This window comes from Plectropomus leopardus, chromosome 12 (genome assembly GCF_026936395.1).
Source record: "Plectropomus leopardus strain MGB_pleo_1.0 chromosome 12, ASM2693639v1, whole genome shotgun sequence".
NCBI classification, from domain to species: Eukaryota; Metazoa; Chordata; class Actinopteri; order Perciformes; family Serranidae; genus Plectropomus; species Plectropomus leopardus.
In genome coordinates this window covers 25,188,013-25,206,303 of record NC_142187.1, presented here as the reverse complement: position 1 = coordinate 25,206,303, position 18,291 = coordinate 25,188,013, and the positions used below count along the sequence as shown (strand labels likewise).

The window sequence follows — 18,291 nt, the reverse complement described above, 5'->3', positions numbered from 1 at the left end:
TTCCCCCGTGGCTGTCACACATAGAGACTCCTAATAGACTTTATCGGCAGATATGAGAGAGAGGCAGCGACAGAGAGGAAGATGGAGATGAAACAAAGAGCGAATGTGGACAGAGTGAGAGAGAAACAGAGATTCCCTTGGCTTTCCGGGGTATATAAATTATCTGACAGCTTCATTTGTTAAATGCGAAGCGGATACTTGAAGTGCAGTGCTAAATAATTTTTATAAAAACTGTATTTTGAGGCACCCAATAACCACTAAAACCACTAAAACAGTTTTATTTCTGTGAGAAATTTTCAAACCAAAGCTATTCAAAGCATAGGTATTTTCAGCCAAAGGAGAGGTGGTTTTTAAAAACATACATAGAACATGCACAGATTTTTTAGATATGCGTAAAACACTTGTATGACATTATTATGGGAATTTAATATTTTCTGATCAAAATAGTCAGTAGGCTTGGTCAGTATCAATTTTTTTATACCTTCATACCTTCCTGGAATTTCACCAGGGTACACAATATTTAACGATATCAGACACACACACACACAAAAAAAAAACAAAAAAAAACGCCAACCATCAAGTTCACTATACTCTGCAGGGTCTCTTGCCATTTTCAGTCTACTCATTACACAATACACTCACCAGATGTCAAAACAGGTAATATTCTCACACCAATGATCCTTATTAAACAAAGAATGAGAACAACACACCCTCTGAATTTATGTTTTTATCTTTTACAGATAGTAAGACTTCTGCGTTGCGGAACGTGTCGTTTTTTATTTATTTGTCTTTTTACCAGGATAAACCACGCGTACTATAGAGAAGTTATATCAGCAGGCAGCTCTGCAACAGCACCACAGCAACAAACACTGCTAATGAGAACACACAGTGCTCATGCATGCAGTGTGGCCCAGGCGTAACCTACAGGCCACGTGATGCACACTGAATTCAAAATATCCTCAATACAGTCTCTTCAGTATGACATTAATAGAAAGCTGAGGGTCCTTATTTTTGACTGTATTTTAAATCACACCATCTAGATTTTTAAATACCCTGGTACAACATTATCCCATGATAACACAAAACTAACTAAACTAACCACTAAAAGAACATTTTTATTTATGTGAGAAATTTTCCAAACAAAGCTATTCAAAGCACAGGCATTTATGGCCAAATGAGGTGATAGTGTCAAATAATATGCTGTTGTTCATTGTGATATTATACCAGTAATTTAGCATTTTCTCATTGAAATAGTTGAAGCTGTGGATTGTGTTGTATTGGGCAAAGTATGAATCAGCAGCAGCGAAGGTTTACTAATCCGCAGATACAGAGGCAGAGACAGGAGACAGGAAGGTACGAACTGTGCTGCAGAATAGAGACACTTTGAGATAAGCACAGTTACAGAAAATGCAAACTAGATGACTCACCACTCCTCCTCGCACGTATCAGAACAACACATTTCAGGTAAGGTCATTACAATTACAGATAACAATACAGTGCCAAAATTCACTGCTGTGCTAACTGTGAGACTGTGTTTCACTATCTCTTGCAGGTCTGCAATTCTGTCAATGTCCTCCCCATAACCCCTCCAGCTCACTTAGTGGGAGCTTTGGCCCTCATTTATTGTGCTATTGTTGAAACCACTGCAAATCTAAAGACTGGCATGGCGGTGATACACACACCGTCTGATTACACTGAGTGCAAGCTGAGAGAGCACATTCACAACACCTACAGTGCATTTCTGGCTGCGCTCTGCAATAACACAATGCCTGCTTTCGACTGCCCTCCATTAAAAACCACAGGTGGCATGTAGGCTTCAAATCAAAGCCATTAATAAATGAGAGCCACTGTCATTTTGAATTACGGTAAACTCTGAACTCAGCCCGAGTCACATTTGGATATCCATGACAACAGTCAATTTAGCACTTCTGAAGGGTGTGACTGTGAATACAAAATTGTAATTTCAGTATCCACACTACAACAGCCCAGCACCTGAACCAAACACAACAAGCAAACACACACAGGGGTGAAGGCTTTACATTTCCAAAATGTGCTTCTGGAGAGAATCATGTCCCCAGTGAAACCATTATTTTATATCCTCCAGTTCCACCACCATAATGAGTCTCAAGGGAGCGCACAGCTGTAACAAGCATCTCCCTGAAAACACAAAGGAAGACAGGACTGGCTAATAAATTGGAACGTGTTACAGTTGTCAAATTGTGGATCAATAACCAAACAAGTGCACACAGGAAACCTTATACAGCAACAGTCTGTGTTGTTACAGGCTGGCTCACAGGATACAAACTGCTTTTATAAGCCTGCCATAGAGTGCTCCAGGAATGAGTCCTAAAACCTTTTTAGCATTTCAGCACTTGCGGTTCCCTCCTCTCAAAGTCATTGGGTTTTTTTGAATGGGTTTTTGTTAGATGCCTGAAATAAAGTCTGCAGTTAATACAAGCTTAAGAGACTTTCATGTTTTGTTTTACAATATAAATTTCCTCAGTAAAAACCCCACTCATAAATTTTAAATCCTGGAGGAGTCTGAATAAAGGTGGATGCTAACAAGTGGCTAAATGAGACTACAGAACGTCATCATGCCGAACACAACTTTACAGCCTCGTTGTGATAGGGATTTAAGTTATGCAGCTGTGAAGTAGTCCATTTAAAGCCTAACATTAGCTGTTTGCCTCTGGTGATTGCATTAAGGCTTCGAAAATCCTAAAAGTTGTATTCATTTGTGAAGATTATCATCCTGAACAAAATGTGTAAGTATAATACACATTTGTTTGCCACAGGTTTGATTTTCTACAATAATCCAAAACCCAATGTAAAAATCCCATTAGGTTTATGTCGTGGTAACCAGGGTGATGCTGACTACCACATCAGCCTACACATGAACGCCATCCATGGAGCACTCTATTACACTGGCCACCTTGGACAGAATTCTCCTCTTCTTCTGCTTCATGCATGTGTCCATTTTCAAAATCTGTCACTGTACATCAAACTACTCACATGGCCAGACTTTTCTCCATACCTTGTTTTAGGACTATGTGTGAAACAACAGCAGCATGAAATCTACACGTTAAACCATATTTTGAAGTTTTAATAACAGGGCTCATCTCCCCATCAAAACAAGTTCCCTGCCCACACTATTCTTCAGGGGACCATCGCTGTTTTTAGCATTGACAGGGACAAATGTGATTTTTTTTGTTGTAGTCAAACAAACAACCTAGAGAATTTCTTACCTTGCTGCAAAATTATGATGGGTTCAGCCAGACTGTTCTCAAGCACTGAAACAGCGCAAGATAGGTCTGGCCATTAAAGACTAGTAAGACATTTATACGTACATTCACTACAGAGGGCTGTCAGTTAAAAAAACAAGAACTAACTTGTAATAAATTTGTTAGTTTTATTAGTTTGATTGCAAAATCCAGTTGTACACCAGCAAATCTTTTGAATAATTTCAAGTAGAATAAAAAGCCCCAAATTCTACAAAGATGCCACAAGTAAAAGTAAATAATAACAATATTCTCTAATAAGGTATTGTCCTCTCTGGTTTCTTCTGTGGGGCAAAAGAGGATGTGCAACAGAAAAATGTTAATCATACTTGAGTAAGACAGAGTGAGATAAATGTGCTTACACAAACAGAAGTGCTAATTGTGGCCTCTTTCTCCACAAGGTTAAACGGCTGAAATGTAAACACAGAATTTATAATAAATTAATTACACAATTAATAACTGACGCTTGAAGATTTTGTAAACATTGCTTAATCTTCAAAACATATTCTTTGAGTTGAATAAGCACTTAGGATGACCATCAGATTTTATAATGTTTAAATACCAATTCCAAGACTAACACCTCTGAATAAATTAGAATTAGGTATTAAAATATTCCAGGAAAAAAAGTCTTTGTCCTCATGTTCACATAAAGTATTGATTCTGTTCAGCGAGGAGTGCCTCCTATAGCATGTCCTAATGTTCACTGATCCAATATATTGATCGGCAGGGTAATGAGATGTCATTTTGATGTCAATACGGTCAAATGTTGGTGATCCACTGTGCTGAGCACATAGAAGTACTTTTGAACAAATACAGAGGGTAGAAGAAAATATAGGGCTGAGGTTTGAACTCAGCTCCATGTTAACCGCAGGAAGAGTGCTGTTGCACCTTAAGAACTGGTTAGATGAGTCGGGTAATTGTGCTGAACGTAGAGTAATGCAATTCAAGATAACAGCACAGGGGCATGCCTCACAGACGACTGCCATGGCAACAGACTGGCCCGAGGTAGCAAGAGGCTAGATTTTCTTTCAGTTCACACCGAAATGAGAGAAGAGATTAATCACAAACTACATACCAAGTTTTAATCTATTTAACCTGCTAATGATCAAACACTTGAGGTTTTTTTTAAAAAAGAAGATCTTGAAGAAAATAAGATCTTGTGTTCAGACATAGATCTGATCGACAACAAGGTTTAAATATTTAAGTTTCATCCATGTGAATGGATTTAGTACAAGGTTGCTACTGGCACTTCAGTCATTATAGAGCATGGGGAATATGGACTTAATTAAGAAGAAAATTATGAAAGGATTTTCACTAATAATCACAGTGCCTTGGATGCTTTTCAGATTGTCAACCTATACCAAAAATCATGACATACGTCACAAAAAGAAATTATATGTTTGCTCACTGGAAGTACTATGTAATTGTATCAACTGTTTAAATTTCAGACACCCAATAGATGCCTGCATAATAACAGACCCAATTGTCTATTTGATAGTCTAGAACATCAGTTATTTAACTGGTGTGTAATAAGACAATAGCTGGACCCAGTATAGGGGGACAAAACCTATTATGATCCACTGAGTTTTCAAAGGGCAGACGCTGTCATTGCAATGACGTTCCCTTTGGCAACATCCTTTGAAATCTCAAAGTACCAGGATCGAAAGAAATTTTACTTTATTTATTTTTTAAAGAGCTGTTGAATCATGAGATAATGTATTCACTAAGAGCCTGCTGAAAGCTGGAATAATACTTCACAGTTTACATGCTTTTATGTTTATTCAAGATCTTTTAAGAGCTGAAACGATAAGTTGATTTATTGTCAACTAGTTGACAGAAAATGAAGTGCCCACAGTTTTGGTAATTCATTCTTTTAACTAATTTTAACCAAATCTTCAATCAATCTTCTCCAACCACTAGCCACTCAAATGTGAATATTTGCAGGGTTTTTCTGGTTTTCTTTGACACTAAAATGAAAATGTGGGGTTTTGGATTGCTAATGGGACAAAAACAAGAGTGTCAACTTGAGCTTCAAGAAATTGTGATGGGCAGTTTTAAGGATTTTTTGTTGCATTTTATAAAAAAAAAAACAATTACTCAGTTCACAAAGAAAATAACTGACAGACCAGCCAATAATGAAAGCAATCTTTCAGCACTATATTGTTCTAAGTTTTAGAGAAGAACGACTGAATACTGAGCATAAAACAACTGGTGGAATCCAATCACGAAATGTCAAATATCACAAAGCAATTACAGGTCAAAACTGCACCTAAAATCACTCCTCGCATCAATGTACCAAACAAAACTGGCAGCGCAGATGGTTACACACAGAGAAGGCTGAGGAATGCTGGAGTGGTCTGTTACTCTCATAGCAGAGGTGTGACCTTCTGTCTGGCCACTGACCACAAGGCTATCAAATCATCTAACTGCTTTGTATCTGTAACTGCAGTGTGTTCTGCAACCGCAGACCATAACAGTGTATAGAAATAAACTTTTCTGCAAAGCCTATTTGTGATGGTATCTCTATTTCTGGCCACTGCACTGTAAGATTGTATTTTCGCAAGTATTGAAGTGTTTGAGGGCCATTGACCCACTATGTATTACTCAACATATTTCAGCTGACACTGTGAAAGTCAGCGCCGATGATGCTATACAATATGTAACGCAAAAGCTGCAAGGAAAAGAATAAAAGCACTAATGCTGCCACCCATGTAAAATCCTTGTGTGAAGTAAAGGGATATTCTGGATTTAGCATTAACCACAAATTAAAGGATTCTGAAACATAATTGTATTGGCCATGGTTGTTTAAGAACAAATGAAAGGGACAAATCATGACAGAGCACATAATGTACCGAGAGCAAACTAAGTGGGTTTAATGAAGAAAAAAAAGGAGCCAGTGTTAAGCTCAGAGGCACATACCAATCTCTCTAAGATTAATTTCATTAGGAACAGTAATTCAAGACTGCAAGCTATCTCATATCAAAGCAAAAGCACAACAGACAAACAACTTTCTGAGCATTAGGGAGAAAATCTTTTTTAGGATCTGAAAAAATACTGTTTTTCTCTATGCACTTATTATTCCTACAGGACATGTGTGAGTGGAAGCATTCCCATAAACAAGAGTGTTAGCCACTGTCATAAACAGAGCTTGTACAATACAAAGGAACATACTGACAATTTGGCCTTCATATGAAGTAATCCAGTCTTGGTGAAGATAAACAAACCAACAAAGCCCCTGAATGTAAATGAGTTAAGCACTGCAGCCCTATTTATGACCGTGCAGCGCAGGTCACAATCAAGGTAATGACAGGTGAAATGATTTCTAGCGCGATTCTGTCTGTGTGATTAGTGGTCCGATGAACTAAAATGTAAGGAACGAAAGCAGCCTCCTGTGTGCAAGCTCTGGGCAAAATTTGGTGGGAATTAATAAACATTCTGAACATGTAGGCGTCAGAATCGATTTACTCAGAGACATATTAATTTGTGCTTCCTCGTTGTGTTGCTGTACTTTAATGGAAAAAGCACTCATGCAAATAGAAGGTGCAAAATGCTCACTGTGCCCAAGCAACAACAACAAAAAATATAGAAGTGCTTGTTTAGCAAAAGCAACATCATCTTCTGTTTATCTGTTGTTCTGTACTCGCAAGTCATGAACTTTAGTTAAACTACATTAACCTTTGCTTACAGCTTAAATGACTGTTTTCCACAACAATGCATTGTTCTACAAATAATTTTAATGAATTGATAATGCTTAACCTGAGGTTGTACTGATCAAAGATTTAGAACAATAACAGTCCCAAGGGAACTGAGTGAGTTGTACTCTTTTTTGTTTTTAATATATACGTATGCATTGGTCCTTAGCATCCCATATATCTGAAAACTGTGAAGCCCTGATATTTGATAGACACATATAACTTTCATTTTTAGAGCATTAAAGACCTATTATGCAGAAAAAACATGTATAGGCTCATACTGAAGAAATACATCTTAATCATCAGCTATTACTCACTAGAAGTGTGTGGCGGTGTATTTTTCTAAATTTCAGATAATGAAAAAAACATGCAAAAAATATATATAAATAATTAAAATTGAAAAAATAATTACATTAAAGATAAAAAAAATAATTAAAAATATATTTTACTTTGTTACACATACTGCTCACAAGAATGAACTTTTTTCTTAATTTACTTTGATTTGGAATCACTGTTTCCGACAATATATTTATGGACAATGGCAACATTCACACAAAAATATCATCACAATAAAATTCCAGTGACACTTGTTGACTGATAATATTGAGATATTATCCAGCCCTAAAAGAAAGTATGTCACTTTTCTGTTTTATGTTGACTGTGCTGTTTCCAGTGGTTTAATTGAGCAAAATGGGTTTTTTTGACATAGAGCACATAGAAGACTGGCTAACAATAATTAAAGTCAAATACAAATGACCAAAATACAAATTGGCCCTGGACATTCCTAACAATGCCCTTTATATCTATGTACACGACATATCGGTTCTCTCCGGTGCCGTACTGCTCGGCATGAGTTTGACTTTTTATGAATGTTTTGAGTATCTTAGTGCAACAGCAGCTGTCTGACTGTCAATATTCGAAGGCATTTACTAATTACAGCTGTGATAATAAGTGTAATACTAACATTGTCTATACCGCCCACCTCTATTTCTGACCGAGGCCTGAAGCAAGTAACACCTGTCACAGCAAGAACAGAGCACAAAGGAACGTAGAAACCCATGGATGTAATTATTTGTATTATTTTGAACTAATGATCAAAGAATAATAAGCTTCTTTTCTTGCCATCACAATAATCTCTATATAATTCATCTTTTCATGATCACTAGAGAAAAATGTAAAAGATTGCCACGCAGTGATCATCCTGTCAGTGATGGCTTTTTGTGTAATCTATAGTCACTATAAACTAATTTTTGATATGACAGCATCAGTCCCTTTAGGAATATTTTAGGGCTATTACAGCAGATTTGTTGTTTGGTTGCAGCAGCAGGCTGCAAAAACTAATGTTGTTATCAGCTGATGTCAAATGTGAGCAGTGACATAAGGCAATCTTGGGTAGAGATTAGGCTCATTCGAGAAACCCTGACTAGAATTCAGATGAGAGTCACCAGCTTAGGCTGGAGGAAATGACAAAAACTGCTGTCAAGTTGGACACGTTCAGCCTGAGAGATGACACTGAAAATCAAATATTTGTCATATTGTAAAAATGTCTGTGCTGATATTGGGTAGTTTATAACATAAGTCTTGCTCAAATTAATTTAACCAGTAATTGTTGTTTAAATAATGTGTTCAAGTAAGATAGATTAGATTGTAGATTTGCTGTTTTATGTCCCCATTAAATAAACCATTTAAATAAGATAGCACAGCATGCCGCACAAAACGTCTGACCAGAGAACTTGTTAGGTCAAGATCACTCGCTAATTATTCAGTGGTTATGACAAAACAAACCAGGAAATTTATTACACTTATGGCCTATAATTTCTTTTGTACTTTGTTGTTGCAACAGTAATGTTACTTTCCCAGCTTGCTTCAGTCTGTGCTCAGAAGTCCGAGGAGTAATTCACCTGTGGAGGTGTCTTGGTAGATGTAGCTCTGTTTAACCTTCATGCATACATTTTAAACTCTGCCATGAAGCCCTGGGTTAGGGAACGACAGCAAAGGAAAGAGACTTTTGTACCTTATGTGAATTCTAAAGATTGTACTTCTCCCCAGGGCGGTATACTACCTGAAAAGAGGCACTGCCTTGAAGGCTAAAGTGAGGGAGTAAAAATCTCCCGTGAGCAGTTAAAAGACGTACATGAAAGAATGTAACACGACAGGCTGCGGTCTTGCTCTGTGAGACATAATGACACATATCTCTGGCAATTTTAGGGACATAATAAGTAAATCACTCTACCCAGAGGTGGGTATACATAGTAAACTTGTGTAGTAAATTATAAAGAGTGCTTCATTCAAACTACTGAACTCAAAAGTGACTGCCTCAAATGTAATGATGCTTTTTTTCCACTTACAGCCCATCTTTTTCCACAGCGTACTACATTTATTTTTAGATCTGGTTTGATACTGAAAATGATGGAAGAGAAAAACAGGCCCATACCTCTTTCTCTAACCACTCCTCTCCCTCTTTGACATGCTGTGTATACCAGACACAGTCAGAGATATTCTCTCTCTCTCTCTATCTCCGTGTCTTTGGCGTGCCCTGCTCAGAGCAGTGGAGATCGCAGTGTTACAGGTAAGGTTGTAAACATTAGCAGGGGACTGGTGATCCACAATAAGTAACTGGAAGGACCTGTAATTTAAAAGGCTGAGGACTGTTTATCGATTTAAGCTCTAAAACATGTCCTACAGTAAATGTGAAAAAGGATCCACTAGTTGTCCAAGGACACCTACTGTTCCCGCTGAGACCACAGGCCCCAGTGCAGCCAAACTGCCCTGTATATATTTTCATACCTGGAAATCGGCATGCACACACTGTTGCATATAAATGCTGTTAAATCAGACTAAATCCGCATTAATGTTGACAGGTTTGATGTGTATATATAAGCTGGCAGGATAACTCACAAGGCTTGTTGGACAAGACATGCCAAAAGATATTTATTTAATGACTAAATAATGTGTATAATGAAGTACTTAGTACTTGCATCTGCCCATATATTAAGTATTCAAATACCTCTATAACCCAGTAGATGGTTTAAATCCTTTCAACAACTGTCAGAACAAGGGCAAAGAGAAATTTGAAATATATAGTAAATAACCAACAATTTTTCATTTAAGAAACGTATTACCTCCCTGCTCCATTTGTTGTATAAATTTACTAGTTATCTTACTCCCCAGATATGCTCTCCTGTTTTCCCATCTCCCTCTGTTTCTGAATTTACAGAGTTTTCCTGCTACACTCTGCTAAGTTCTCACAACTCATCACCTCTTGAAAAACTTTAACTGAAACATTATTCAGTGGAGCATCTTGTTTTCTTCCTTCCTGAAACCCTCAAAAGGTGCTTCCCTTCACCGTGTTCACATATCAACTGCTGTTGCCGAGCAGCTGGTAGTCCAGCGTGGATGCATTCATTCATTTTATACTAAAACTGATCAGCTTAATGATTCAAATTTCAAGACTACTTGTTCCCACCAGCTGAATTCTGAGGATAGCTTTGTTCCATAAAGTCAGCCCACATACCTACTTCACAAACCCAAATGGCTACAGTGGATCATGCTGGAGCAGTTTGTGAATTGGGTGTTATACCGCTGCAAATTCTATTTCATGGGAAGTAGCTTTGTGAAGTGTTGTTACATGCTCTCACTGTGTATCCCTGTGTGTGTACAGAAGGCACCATGCGGCAGTGTCAGCTGCCATGTTACTGACTGCACGCATGCCTCTGTGTGTTGTGTCTGCCTATCTCTGTGTACACATGGTAAGAAGATGCGTAAACAAAAGCTTGAGCATGTGCATCGATTAGAACTCGACTGATGCTGGATTTTTGAGTACAACTGTCCCAACAGCAATGCATAGACCTTTGTGTGAGCAGACAAAGCAGGAAAAGCACACAAGTAAATTTAAAGCTGTATTAATCAATATTTTTGGAATTGATGACAAAACCATGTGAGGAAGCTATGGAGAATTATCACACGAGTGTGGTTTTAGGCAGCTGTTGTTAGCAAAAAAAAAAAAAGCACTGATAACAGACGGAGTACTACCTGTCCAGCATTTAATGTCTGACAGACAAAGTTAGTGACTAGCTAACTGGTCAACATTGTGAAGAATGCAGTGTAAGCACAAGATATGTTTCTACTCTTAAAGACAAGCGATAATGGGCAATTGATCAGACTTTATTTTTAATTACGATGTTTGTTTTCAATGTTGAGGAAAAAGGATCATTGTTATTAGACGAGTATTGTGTTTCATTCCATTTCACAATGTTACTCTCATATTGTTTTGTGTTTTAAATCAAACGCACTCCTTTCCTTTTCTGCACTCAGTGTTGCAAACACGACTTTCTTACTAAATTTACAACTTTTCAGTACCTCTTGTGAACTTTATTTCAGAAAAAAACAAAGAAACCAGCGACAAAAGTTTTTTTGGGTTAAAAAAAATGCATGATGTTTCCAAAGTCATTGAGTAATCATGTTAAATAATCCTGATCTAAATACTGACCAAAGTAATGATGATTATGACTTTTTGCCAAAACAGAGCTTACAGGAGTGTGACTGTAAGACTTATATGCATCAGACAGCCAGACACACAGCTCCAAATAAATGTTTTTGTCTGCTGGATGGAAAAATAGGCAACTGTTTCCTTACACATTCTCCATTACAAATTTATCCCACAATTTCAGTATTGTGTTTTCAATTTGATCCGCTGCCCCCAAGTTAAAAAAATCTGTTACCATTGCTTTAATGACAGCTCCATCCACCATCCTGGTTCCAGGGAGCAGGCAGTGCTGCACTCAAACTCAACACAGCTGTTATTAATGTCATTAGTTACATCTGAGTTTGACAAGTCAATAGAAGTCCTCTGTGAGAACGAACTACAGGCTGATAATCACAAGGTGACATGTTATTTTTTAGGAACATTAAATAGGGTTAGCAAATAGTTGGGACAAAAATATAATTTACAGGGTTCTTACAGTTAATCATTACAGTTATTATTACCAGAATCCGCATTTCCGTCTGCTGAACTGTGATATTCCACTCTGCCAACTCAGCTGCCGCATTGTTGTCAACAAAAGAACCTAGTCTGCAAACAATGAAATTATGAAATTATGTTTTTAAATTATTTAAAGTGTGTTTTACTGCACTATGCACTCTATTTGTGCAACACACAACCGCTGACACACACAGTGCAATATTGGGGCTACGGAAATATATCATCTGTCTGGTTTAGATGAGAAATGATCCTCCAAATGTTGAGGACCTCTGCCTAAAAACATAAATATCTAATGTGTATTTCCACAAGTCACATTGTGTCAGTCAGCCTCGTCTCAACTGTAGCCATGTTTCATCCCCTTGGCACCTGCTGTCATCTGGATGATAAGATGAAAGACAACTCACATCTTAAAGACGGAGCTTCAGCAAAATGTGATGATGAATACTGATTTTACACACTCCATAAGAAATGGGCAGAAATGTAGCCCAGGGGGACTTGTCATGACCTGTCAGGACTTAGGAATGGAGCACTACATCCACCCTATCAGATTATAATAATCAACCTCTTGTTCACTGAGGTGCCATCTACATACAGTGTTACTCATAGGCTACTCAAGCAGTCTTTCAAAGCCACAAGAAGTCAATAAATACATATTGATAAAGGTCATTTTGTTGACAGAAACAGAGCCATTTATGCTCCAATTCTGTCTTAAAAATATAAATCTGTATAATCCCCACAGAGTTACATTAAAACTATTTTAGTGGATTACTGTCGATACAGTGACAAAATGTCAAGATTAACATCTGGTTAATCCTGCTGTGATCTTTAAATAGAAAAATCTTAAATTGAGGTTTTGGGACTCGAGGATCAGGATGAATATTATAGTAGGGATGGAAAGCAGCTTTTGTGAGATTTTAGGAGAAGATTTGAACTCTGGGTCTCTTCAGACTGAAAGGTAGACTTTTACGCCTCACCAAAGAGACTGTGTTAAATGTCTTTCATCTTTCTTGAGCTCAATCTGGAAGAAATTCAAGCATAAGAATCTGGGGGTGACAGAATAACTCTTCTAAAGACCACGATATTCTAAAAAGATAACTTCCCTGGAAGAAGCTGATTTTAAATATTGAAACAGCTTGCCCTCACAGTGCGCCAGAGAGCTAACTTTCAAGTTCAAGTGGCTATTTTGAATTTCAGCTGGTGGTACAAAATGTTCGCAAAAGTTTGGCTGTAGTCCACAAGAAAGATCTCAGTTTTTTTGCAACACTGGTAACATATGCTGAATAAAATCATTAAGATGGATTAAAGTGGTTAATTGCATTGGAAATTCAAATTGCCATTCTCCCCTTGCCCACCCACCCATTACAATGCAAAACATTTCGAATGCTTTGTTTCCCAACTGCATCATAACCCACCCATAATGGAATTCTTCCTTCATTTATTCAAGGTCAAAGCTCATCACACCCACAGTCCTTTGCATTGTAAATCTTCCTCTCAACATGTCTGTAGGGGAATTTGAATAATTGAAAATTTCCTGTAGTGGTCCTCTAAATATCAGTCTACTGCCAGCAAATAGTGAATTCTGTGTTTGGAAAAGAACATATCTTGGACACATGTTAGCAAATAAAGTAAAAAAATACAACCTTGTGTGGTAGAAACATGTCTTGATTTAACATTTTCCACTTAAGATTTCTAATAAAATGTAGCCGAGATGTTTTTTTCCCCACTGAAGCAGGTTGTGAACTCAGTTACTCTGTTAGTGAGCAAGCCTCAGTGTTTGCAGTTACTTCTGTGAGATTATCAGATACAGCACCAAACACTCAGCTCAATGGGTGTAGCATACTGGCACTCATCCAAGTCCTGACAAAGACATTTCTGTCCATTAAAGGCATAACACAGGGTGGTGTGGCGCTGCTTCACCCACTGCATCCAAACAACACACCACAATGGCGGACGGGTATCAACAGGGCCGTTCAAATCTGATGCCAGTTATTCACGGTCAGGTCAAAGTTCACAGTTTGCTGGACCACCAAATTTGCCAAACATGTACAAGTAAACATGCAGGAAATCCAAATTTATTAACTGTTTCCACCAGCTCATTTAACGTAGAAAGCATTTTCAATCAAGCAATACAACGGCAATTAGCTTCCCATGAATGATTTGTGTCTCAAGACACTCTTAGTGCTGCTTGGAAACAAACATGTAAATGGAAACATTGCAATATTCGTGATTCAAATTGGAAAATAATTAAATAAAGAAGATAGAAAATCAATATCAAATTAGTGTTTTATCTCCTCACACAGCATAGAAGAGTTTTGATAAACTCTGAAGATTATAGAGTCAGTCGCTTAAAAACTGGCCATCTGTGGGGGATTTCTTTCAGGGTTGATTAAAGATACAGCGAAGATAAGAAATCGTATTTTTGAGAGCGGATAGACTCAGTTGAGAGATAAGTAAGTTAGGTGGTACTCCATCAAACCTGCACTTTAAGAGATGGGATATAGGACACAGACGCAGTGAGAATAATAAAACTCTTAAAATAAGAGTGGGAAGTGAAACAGAAACAAGTGATATTGCAGTGCTGCCTATCCCTAGGCTGCATCTTTATTATTATATTTTTTTCTCTTTGGACAGTGTACTCTTGTTTAAATAAAATAATGGGCAATCCAGACTATGCCAAGGAGAGTTTTGCCCACTGCTTTTTGGGCCTTTATTTTACTCAGATTAAATGGCCTTAAAGTAACGAAACAGTCTCATTAGACTCAAACTTGTATAACACTGGTTACCAGTGAGAGCAGAGAACCAAGGCTGCATGACAGAAAAAATGTACACATGAATTTCAGAAAAGCTACAGTAATATACAGTCAAAATTCATATATTCTTACTTTACCTTTAATGATACTGATTTAACTGTGACACCAATTTAACCAATTTAAGCAAAGCTCAGGAACTATATTTTTTTTCTTTTAGCAAATGTTTCTTTTCAGAAAAAATACAAAAACTATGAGGACATCCTTTACAATGTTGCTTACTTTTACTCCTTGTGTAAGTGGCACTTATTAAATAAATCACAGTCACATTTCACCGTGCAGCTGCAGTAGTTGGGCGTGTTAACATCTTTATGAGGACATACTATCTGATGTCACCTGGCTCCAGCTCTCTGCTTAAACTAATATATTCCATTACTTCTAATCAACACATGAAACTACTTTGGGGCCAATTTATGTTACTGTGTCTATTTTAAACTACTTTTCAATTTAATACACTATCGTTAAACGGGTAATGTATTATCAGCTATATAATCAGCTAACACAACAAACTAAAAGCAATCCCTTTGCAATTTAGTGAACTTCATTCACACTGACTGGTGAATGGAGAGCAATGCTTGATTGGACACATAGCCAAATGAAATGTTGAATGAATCAAAGCACAAAGTATGACTGCCTGGTGATAACTCAGCACCACAGGACCTTTTTTTCTGAATGATCTCTGAAATAATCTTAGTGGAAGAAGCAGTTTTGTTTAGATATTTGAAATGCACAACAAACAATAAACTGTTTCCCCTGGTGACTGGGAAATAAATTGTCTGAAACAGATCATTTGGAATAGCACTGATGAATATTTGAATGAGCAGAATAAACAAGGTGGGGAAAATAATGACAACAGACAGCACGGTGACTCCGACCTCATAACAAAGCAATAATCAGTTGGCAACTTTGATTTGAACATTCTTATTAATGCATCTGTCAGATTTGCAAAAAACAAATTCCTGTTTGTGTGCTTGAACCATCAATTTCACCTCAGGAGGACACCTCTTTCGAAAAAAGTGTTCCCACAAGATAGGGATACACAACACCAAACAAAAATGATTTCCCACTTCTTCTAAGCCATCCTTTCTTCAGAGATCACTAAGCAATCCAGTAATAACAAAAAGGAAAATCCTTCCAGCAGTTCACTTCAGGACCTTACCCTTATCACAGGTTTTATACACTATTTGCTACCAGCACAGCACAAGCGTCAACAAAAGTACACAATGCAACAACAACAGCTTTTGCATGTACTAACAACACTTAAAAATAACAACCACAACATTAACTCTGGACTAAATTAGAGCACCAGATACATTAAAGCCAGGCACCTGTTTCAAATAAATTGCTCAAGCAACATTAAAACTCACTTTAAACTCATTTGAACATAACGGAGAGGGACAGGCTGTCAAGTCTAGTAGGAAATAGAACAGCAAACATGTTGTGCAGAATTACAGCATGTTAAGGTAGGAGAGGCACTTACTGTGGTGAAGTTCACCGGGTAGCAATCCTCTCCTCGAAAGGTGCACTGCAGTAGCATGTCACTGATGTTATGACCGGTGCGGTTATAGAAATCAGTCATGTTGAAGAGTTTGGGCTTGAAGTTCTGGAAGTTTGCCTTATCCTTTAGGGCAGCCAGAACCTCTGGCTCAGCCAAGTGTGGGTTGGCTATTTGATAGTTACTATTGAGGAGGGCCAGCAGCTCTCCCACATGATACAGGTCATTTCTGGTGATTTTGGAGAAGCGAAACTCATTGAGGTTACAGAAGGTAACGGCGGGGAAGGTGAGGTTTGTCGCCGCCACCTCGTCCAGCTTGGTGACGTGGGGGTACTCCAGGTAATACGACACTCGATCCATGCACACCAGCAGCAATAAGCTTAGCGAACCGATGAAGGAGAGACTCCAAAGAAACCGCCGGAATGTCATGTGCCCATAGGCGAATATGTGACTCATGCCATGTAGGGTGGATATGTTAGCAAAAGCTTGCAGGTTGGAGGGCCTGATGCTTTCAATGCTTTCTTCTGAGCTTCCTTTCATGGTTCTAGAGTGATGCTCAATACTGTCTGCCCAAGAACTTCAGGTTAAAGACTTTGCTTAGCAACAGCAATAGGAGAATCCAACCGGCAGTGTTGGTTTGGCTGCACTGCTTCTTTTTTCCCCCTCAAGAAGTGGTAATGGTCTCAATAAATAGCTACCTTAAAATGGTTGTCAGTCTCTGTAACAGTTTTCTTTTCATCACAATTCACCTTCCAGTGGTTGTCAGCTGTTCCTCTAGTCCCAGGTTCCCCCTTTTCTTTGAGGCTGCTGTTTTATTATCTCCAAAGCCGTCTCTCTCACTCCCTGCTCAGCTGTCCTTTGTAGCGGCACCAAACACAATGACAGCTCCAGAAACACCCACTTCTACCAAAACGCAATGCCTCCTGATTCCTGAGTGGTGTGAAAGGGACAAGAATACAAGGAACAAGAAAAGAGAGGAGAACAGAGAAAACAGCAGACGTAAGGATAGAGGCGAGAGATGGGGGGAGGGTGGGGGGGCGGCAATGAAAAGGGCTAGCGTTTGGAAGAGAGAGGTGCTAAGCCTCAGCAGTCAATGGGACCCTTCCTCCTCTAAGCGGAGAGAATGCCTCTACATCGCTGTGATAATGGGATGCAATGGTTTTGTGAATGGAAGTAATAAAGAGAGAAATGGCTCACTGGTCCCCTCGCTGCCACCTTCCTCTTTCTCTCGTGTCTCTTTTGGATCTTCTTTTTTCTTCCAGAAATAAAAATCGGGGGGGGTCAGAGACCTCCGACCAGCCCACCACTGTGCTTGACAACCGGCGTTCACAGCTCCCGCGGGTTCCACTTCCCTATTTGCACAGATCCTCAGTTAATAGTGAAGACCACCTCTTGATGCTGTATGGTCACCCCCCACCAGCACAACCACTAAAGCCGCTTCGAGACCTCCAGCTTTAGTCCTGTTAACATACAGATTTATATTCTGCCGTGTGGAGCCTCTCTTTTTCGCTTCCTCTCTCTCTCTCCCACCACTCCCCCATTTCTTGCTCTCTCTCTCTCTCTCTCTCTCTCCCTCTCTCTTTCTCTCCCTCTCCCTCTTTAGTAGTCAGGATCCATCCCACTGCTGAATGGCTGCTTTGCCTGTGTGTATCTGCTCACAAGGGAAGTCGCTCAATCTGGACACCACCTTCGCTGTGTTATTATTCTCTAATCTGCTCCCACAGTCTCCGACGCCAACATATTAGCTCGCATACAAGGACGCTACAGGTTGCATGTTTATCACGTTGATATAATACAGTTCCAGAAATTTCTACATTTTAACAAGCAAACAACTAAAGCAGGCAAATGTGTGACCGAAGCCAGCTGGTTAGATGTTTTCTTCATTATACAATTCATTTATCATCTGATTTAAGATCTTTGTGTATTATTGGTATGAATGTTTCTTCTCTTGTGACAGTACGGGTTAAATACTTCAATTTTTCTCTGAAATTCCAAGTGATGGACTAATCCCAAAAGCATTTCAGTCTGGCTTTTGCAG

At 38.5% G+C, this 18,291-nt stretch overlaps 1 protein-coding gene across 2 annotated transcripts in view; it reads right to left on the bottom strand.

Annotated features, from left to right (window-relative positions):
* The window catches only part of asic1c (acid-sensing (proton-gated) ion channel 1c), a 117,429-nt gene extending 99,596 nt beyond the window's left edge, over positions 1-17,833 (bottom strand). The window contains exon 1 of one of the 2 annotated variants that reach the window (XM_088085621.1): positions 16,239-17,833. In XM_088085621.1, coding sequence (XP_087941747.1) covers positions 16,239-16,793 — 555 coding nt within the window. In that variant the 5' untranslated portion in view covers positions 16,794-17,833. The remainder of the gene's footprint in view (positions 1-16,238) is intronic. The other variant, XM_088085620.1, reaches the window with a different exon arrangement.
* Positions 17,834-18,291: the final 458 nt, after the last annotated feature.